The 7,500-nt window shown below is 42.2% G+C and overlaps 1 protein-coding gene across 1 annotated transcript in view; it reads left to right on the forward strand.

The window, feature by feature from the left end:
* Nucleotides 1-7,500, forward strand: part of LOC135116074 (uncharacterized) — a 32,645-nt gene that overhangs the window by 8,348 nt on the left and 16,797 nt on the right. The window contains exons 8-13 of the mRNA XM_064033285.1: nucleotides 3,823-4,003; nucleotides 4,691-4,809; nucleotides 4,896-5,036; nucleotides 5,393-5,583; nucleotides 6,801-6,904; nucleotides 7,242-7,500. The exon at nucleotides 7,242-7,500 is cut by the window's right edge and continues 77 nt beyond it. Of these exons, the coding sequence (XP_063889355.1) occupies nucleotides 3,823-4,003; nucleotides 4,691-4,809; nucleotides 4,896-5,036; nucleotides 5,393-5,583; nucleotides 6,801-6,904; nucleotides 7,242-7,500 (995 nt within the window). The remainder of the gene's footprint in view (nucleotides 1-3,822; nucleotides 4,004-4,690; nucleotides 4,810-4,895; nucleotides 5,037-5,392; nucleotides 5,584-6,800; nucleotides 6,905-7,241) is intronic.

Below are 7,500 nucleotides of genomic sequence, written 5' to 3' on the forward strand. Positions count from 1 at the left end.
CAAAGAAGGTTCATGACAGGTAGATAACAAACCAAAATAGCACCGGATATTTTTTCCTTCACTTCTTGAATTTTCAGGGACTTGATGCCTCTCATAAAATGCCAAGACTGTTCTTACAACACATTTATCAAAGTCGTCTAGAGTGGTGACAGGTGCAGAATATCTCCTCGTCTTTGGTGACAAAAAGACAGTCCTTTCTGGTGATGTCCGGCCTCGTTTCGAGCAGATTCTTTGAACAGTTTTCTCGGAAACGTTGGTGGCTTTTGCAATCCATGCAGTTGTTTTTGAAGGTGGGATAAGGAATCCATTACAAGCTTTCTCTTCAATGAAATAATTGTTGACTTAGTAAAGCATTTTAATTTCCCTGCTCTGCAGGACCCTGGAACGAAAACGAGTCGTAGTTGTAGCTTCCATCAAAATTCCTTTCCCACTGCTCCTCCTCCTCTTTCAACACACACACACACACACACACACACACACACACACACACACACACACACACACACACACACACACACACACACACACACACACACACACACACACACACACACCCGCGAGGGAGTGCTAATCCCTTTTAATGATACCCCACCACCACCACCACCACCAGGACAACGAGGCAACATGGGAAAAAATATTTGCCTCGTCATAGAATTTATTCAAATCGTAATTATAATCCTAAACATCGACACTCATAATACATAAAATATCACTTTCAAATAGCACACGGATGGGAAACAAAAGAAACAGACCCATGCACGAACGTTGATTTGGCAGCATGGCTAGAGGTAAACCACCATACTAGCCCCACCTTGAACGGACTTCATACTCTGAACAGACTATAGAGAAAATTATTAATGCTTGAGAATACTATTTAACTCTTGCATTAGGAAGGTGGACACGATAGGGGTGAGAGAAAAAAAGAAAGTCTTATGCAGTGAGGCCGCGGGAGGAGGGGAGGCATACAGTTAGCAAGATCAGAAGAGCAGTTAGCATGAAAATAGTGATAGAAGATAGCTAGATACGCAACACTGCGGCGTTGAGAAAGAGGCTGAAGACAGTCAGTTAGAGGAGAAGAGTTGATGAGACGAAAAGCTTTTGATTCCACCCTGTCTAAAAGAGCGGTGTGAGTGGAACCCCCCCCTAGACATGTGAAGCATACTCCATACATGGATGGATAAGGCCCTTGTACAGAGTTAGCAGCTGAGGGGTGAGAATAACTAGCGGAGATGTCTCAGAACACCTAACTTCATAGAAGTTGTTTTAGCTAGAGATAAGATGTGAAGTATCCAGTGAAGAAGAGGGGGACACTTGAGTGTCATTGAAGAATAGGGGATAATTGTTTTTGAAACATTGAACAATAGCAAGTTTGCTCTGCCCAATCAAAAATTTTAAAGAGATCAGAAGTCAGGCATTCTGTGACTTCCCTGCGTGAACTGTTTACTTCCTGAAGGATTGGACATCTGTGAAAAGACATGGAAAAGTGGAGGGTGGTATCATCAGCGTAGGAATGGATAGGACAAAAAAAGTTTGATTTAGAAGATCATTCATAAATAATAGAAAGAGAGTGGGTGACAGGACAGAACCCTGAGGAACACCACTGTTAATAGATTTAGGAGAACAGTGACTTTACCACAGCACCAGTAGAAGGGTCAGAAAGGAAACGACATGAAGTTACAAAGAGAAGGATAGAAACCATAGGAGGGTAGTTTGGAAATCAAAGCTTTATGCCATACTCTATCAAAAGCTTTTGATATGTCTAAGGCAACTGCAAAAGTGTCACAAAAATCTCTAAAAGAGGATGATCAAGACTCTGTAAGGAAAGGCAGATCACCAGTAGAGCCATTTTATCTGATCTGGTGATCAGATAGAAGGCTGTGAAGTGATAGATGTTCAAGAATCTTCCTGTTGAGGATAGTTTCAAAAACTTTAGATAGGCAAGAAATTAAGGCAATGGGTCGGTAGTTTGAGGAATTAGAACGGTCACCCTTTTTTAGGAACAGGCTGAATGTAGGCAAACTTCCAGCAATAAGGAAAGGTAGATGTTGACAGGCTAAGTTGAATGAGTTTGACTAGGCAAGGTGCAAGCACGGAGGCACAGTTTCGGAGAACAATAGGAGGGACCCCATCAGGTCAATAAGCCTTCCGAGGGTTTAGGCCAACGAGGGTATGGGAAACATCATTGCAAAGAATTTTAATAGGTAACATGAAGTAGACAGAGGGTGGTGGAGAGGGAGGAACAAGCCCTGAATCATACAAGGTAGAGTTTTTGGCAAAGGTTTGAGCAAATAGTTCAGCTTTAGAGATAGATGTGATAGCACTGGTGTCATCTGATTGAAATAAAGGAGGGAAAGAAGAAGCAAAGTTATTGGAGATATTTTTTTGGGCTAGATGCCAGAATTCACGAGTGGAGTTAGATCTTGAAAGACTTTGACACTTTCTATTAATGAAAGAGTTTTTAGCTAGCAGGAGAACAGACTTGGCATGGTTCCAGGCAGAAATATAAATTGTATGAGATTCTGTTGATGGGAGGCTTAAGTACCTTTCTCTCATGTATAGCACGAGAACAGGCTGTGTTAAACCAAGGTTTGAAAGGCTTAGGTCGAGATAAAGAGTGAGAAATGTACGCCTCCATGCCAGACACTATCACCTCTATTATGCGCTCGGCACACATAGACAGGTCTCTGTCACGGAAGCAATAGTCATTCCAAGGAAAATCAGCAAAATATCTCCTCATGTCCCCCCAATTAGCAGAGACAAAAAGCCAGAGGAGCCCAACGGAGAATAGAGCAGAAGGATTAGAGGTTAGGAAAAGGTCAAGAATGTTGGGCGTATCTCCAAGACGGTCAGGAATACGACGAGTAGGATGTTCACCACCAGCCAAAGTTAAGTAGTCAAATATTCTTTTATAGTCAGAGGAGTTAGGTGAGAAGTATACAGCACAGATAAATTTTGCTTGAGAGTGACTTTGTAGTCGTAGACAGATGGTGGAAAACTCAGAAGATTCAAGTCGTTGCACACATAAACGCAACATCCAGCTTTGTATTGAAAATGAGGATAAAGTTGGAGGGAACAGAAAAGGGGCTACTGTCAGTTGCCTCAGACACCTGTGTTTCAGTGAGGAAAAAATTAGGTTTAGTAGAGGAGAGGTGATGTTCTACAGATTGAAAATTAGATCTAAGACCGCGAATGTTGCAGAAGTTAATGAAGAAAAAGTTGAAGGGGGTGTCAAGACACTTAGGGTCGATACCAGAAGAGCAGTCCGACCTGGGGACATTTATGGTGCCCTCTCCAGATGGGGATTCTGAGGCTGGTGTAGGAGTCGCCATGATAATTTTGAATTTTGAGTGAAGGGTGTGTGTGTAATTAGGTGCTTGTAGTTTTGTGTGAAAGAAAAGAGTTGTCTACTGCCTCTTCCTACTGAAGTATATCGTACGTATACTTCAGTAACGAGACGGAAACTCCTTGACTGCGTACTTCACGGTAGAGTTTCAAGAAAACTGCCATCGTGATTAATGATATTAGCAAGGGATTAAGTAATTTCCTGCATGAAACAAATACCATATTACCCTGTTGTGCATTACGTTTGTCTCTGGATGGGTGCATTTATCAAGGTACAGAATCACGATCCGATACGAAAGAAGGTAGATGCGTGTAGCTTGCCTACCGATCCTGAATAAGTTACTTGATATTTCACCGGAGTGTATGTTGTGGCATTTGCAAATGAAAGTAAATATATAAAGACCAAGAAGGACGGCATTAGCAGATAGGAAGAGTGTGAATGAAACTGACACTTGGTAAACTTATTTCCTCCCATTCAAGTGGACCAGCTAGCGGGCCTGGTCTTTGACTTGTTCGTGGCTGGCATGGAGACCACCTCCAGTACCCTCACTGCAGCTGTCAACCTGATAAGTAAGCACCCCGAAGTGCAACGCCGCATGCAGGAAGAGCTGGACGAGGTAGTGGGCAGGGACCGCCTCCCAACCTTTTCTGACGTGGAACGGTAAGTAGCACCTCATCTCTCAGCCAATCTGCTGATTTCCGTCCATCACTTCTACCTCCGCGGATACAGCAAGTGCACGAGTACTGCAGTGCTGGCTGGGAGCGGAAGTAATGACAAGAAAGATTTCAGAAACATGAGACCTCCTTAATCAGAATATAGAGGAACTGCCTCCGAACTTTAATTCTTACAATCTTATTAAAAAAAAAAAAAAATATATATATATATATATATATATATATATATATATATATATATATATATATATATATATATATATATATATATATATATATATATATATATATATATATATATATATATGCATGATTATAGGCGAACCTAACTCATTAGTGTCCGATCACCGAGGAACCGAATTAGTTTGGCAGGATTTTTATGCCTTTTATCTGCTCTTCCACAACATCATCCTGTCCGTGAGTATCGTGTTTATAAAGTTAGTGGTCAAAAAAAATAGTTTGTATTGTCTTATGGAGTTGAAAAGCACATGTTCATAATTAGCATTATTTTCCTTTCCAGCTATCATCTATCCTTTTCTATCTCTTACCGAACAGGAAAGGAAACAGGAAAGTTTAAGTTTTGTCTGGCTCTGAACCTGAGCGTTCTCACCACTTCAAGACATTTTCTGTTCAGTCTTCCTTATTTGCTCTGAGAGTTACGTTTCACCGACAGGTTGCCCTATGTGCAGGCCACCATTAATGAAGTGCAGAGAGTGCTGAATTTGATTAAGTATTCCCTCCCACATCAAACCAACGAGGACTGCAAGCTTTGCGGCTACGATATCCCCAAAGGTGCCGTATTCCTCGATGCACGAAACACTGAGATAAGCATATGGCGTGAAAAAAAAACAGAAGCTGTATCTCTTGTCATTACACAGGAACCTGGCTGCTCACCAACCTGGACGACGCTCTCAGGAACTCTGAGTACTGGAAGAACGCTACTGAGTTTGATCCTCAGAACTTCCTTGACGAATATGGAAAATACAAGAAAAACAACGCCTTCATGCCCTTCGGAGTGGGTAAGTGTCCCTCATAGCTTTCTAAAAATCTTAGTGAGGGACCAATGATGCGGAGTTTTTATCGCCTTTAGATATTTTCCTTATATAGTATTAAATGAAAATCGTGTATTTTGTGATTAACTTCTTAATTAATTTCATATTGTATTTTGATTGGTTTAATTATTTAGTTCACGACTGGCCGGACAGTTATTATTCTGGAAGCATGTTATTGAGACTCAGGAGTAAGTGAATGTGCTGGATTAATACATGTGTTGTTAATGGTTTGCAATATCATGTTGATAAGCTAGAGAGAGAGAGAGAGAGAGAGAGAGAGAGAGAGAGAGAGAGAGAGAGAGAGAGATTTAATTTTCCTTCAGGTAAGCGTGTATGTGCTGGCGAGCCCCTGGCCAGGCTGGAGCTCTTCCTGTTCATCACTCACCTGTACCAGCGATTCACCTTCACCCTGGTGGAGGAACACAAGTCTATAGTAGAAACCAACCCAATGTTCAACTCCCCGCCGGAGTACTCTGCCATAGCAAAGTGCCGCCCTATAATACAAACCTCGACGTGACCTAAGTAAGCAGGATACCCTCAGCTGTTAATGAGGCTCAAAATAGCTACATAGGAACTTTTCATTATCTTTATTCTAATTGGTGATCCTCTGAAAAAGAAACTCTCTCTCTCTCTCTCTCTCTCTCTCTCTCTCTCTCTCTCTCTCTCTCTCTCTCTCTCTCTCTCTCTCTCTCTCTCTCTCTCTCTCTCTCTCTCTCTCTCTCTCTCTCTCTCTCTCTCTCTCTCTCTCCCCCTCCCTCCCTCCCTCCCTCCCTCTCTCCCTCCCTCCCTCCCTCTCTCTCTCTCTCTCTCTCTCTCTCTCTCTCTCTCTCTCTCTCTCTCTCTCTCTCTCTCTCTCTCTCTCTCTCTCTCTCTCTCTCTCTCTCTCTCTCTCTCTCTCTCTCTCTCTCTCTCTCTCTCTCTCTCTCTCTCTCTCCATGTTAATGATAGTTCTTTCAAGTAGTTGTTCACACGTATTCAAAATCATAAAAAAATATGATATCTCAAGTTCAAGTTTGTAATCTTGAGTTTGTTTCGGTGTTATTACACAATCAGCCTTTCGAAAAGAAACTGAAGATTGTCTGCGACCAAATGTTTTCTCAAAAAAAAATATTTCTAATTATTTGTTATAAGTTTATTTGATAAGTTCTTCCCTCTCAGGTCTGTCTTAAATTCTCTTGAGGGTGCGTTCACAGTATTAAATCCCTGTTAATATCATTGTTTATTATTTTATAGGATTAACTATATTAGGCCCTGCAAACATATCAATGTTCAATGCGGAACCACACGAACTAGGAATGAACGCATTGTATAACGTATTGTATAGTCGCAGCAGGCCAGGGTGAGCAAGAGTCTACGCCGCCAGCTTCCTCCTTTGTTGGCGAGGTAGCTTGATTGATCAACTCATAAAGGTCCTGCCGCTTCCCGAAATATTTGTATTTAACTTGGAGGAAAAATAAGAGAAGTCTTGTCGTCACAGAAGTGAAGCCGCTAAGCTCCGCCCCCTTCTCGGAAGTCAACCCAAAACATTGCTCAGCTACCGATAAGCCTGAGACTCACCCACCGCAACATTCCCTCCCCCATTTTTTTATTTATTTTTTTTTTTGCTTAACCTACTGACTACTGTAGTGTACCCCACTGGGTTTTGTAGTATATTAGCACAGTACGTAAACAGTTTGTGATTTTGTGTCTGGGATCTGTTATTTGTGCGGCTCGTAATTTTCACTGACTTAGGGATACAACACATGGCTGGATTCTGATGGAGTGAGGACTCTACACCTACTCCACAACATGCAGTGCCTGAAGATGCCTTCTGTGAAGGTGAAACGTTGCAAGAAGTAAAGTGAAGAAAAGAAAAACTGGATGTTTTCCCCGTTCACCTCTACTGTATTTCAGAACTTCATCCCTCAACATACCTGGCCCGTCGAGGAAGATACCGTTAACACTATGTTCAGTGGTGAAGCTGAGACCAGAAATTTCTTCAAGGCAACGCTTAAGCTGGTCAGCACCAACGCTGCTTGTAATCTTGATGAATATGTCGTCAATATAGCGGCAAAATATATCGGGCTTCTCAACACTTCTTCCTCCTCGCATCCCATAAAGAAGTTGGCATGAGCACATCCAAGAGAGAACTCATGGGTACACCATCAATCTGACGGCACTTGTTTCCTCGAGGGGAGGTAAACGGGGCACCATGCCCTTCCTCGACTTCCTCGTGAAGCAACAGCAAGTGAAGTTCAATACAGCAGTGTACTCGTACATCAAGCCAACTAACCCTGGGTATTGCCTTAATGGAAGAAGCGAATGTCCTGACCGATATAAGGACTCTAGTATCGCTGCTTACATCCGAAGAGCACTCACACACTGCAGTACTTGGCAGCAACTACATGAAGAAATAGAAGGGGCAACACAAGTATCCATAAACAACGGCTTT

The sequence above is a fragment of the Scylla paramamosain genome, chromosome 30, assembly GCF_035594125.1.
Source record: "Scylla paramamosain isolate STU-SP2022 chromosome 30, ASM3559412v1, whole genome shotgun sequence".
Classification (NCBI taxonomy): domain Eukaryota; kingdom Metazoa; phylum Arthropoda; class Malacostraca; order Decapoda; family Portunidae; genus Scylla; species Scylla paramamosain.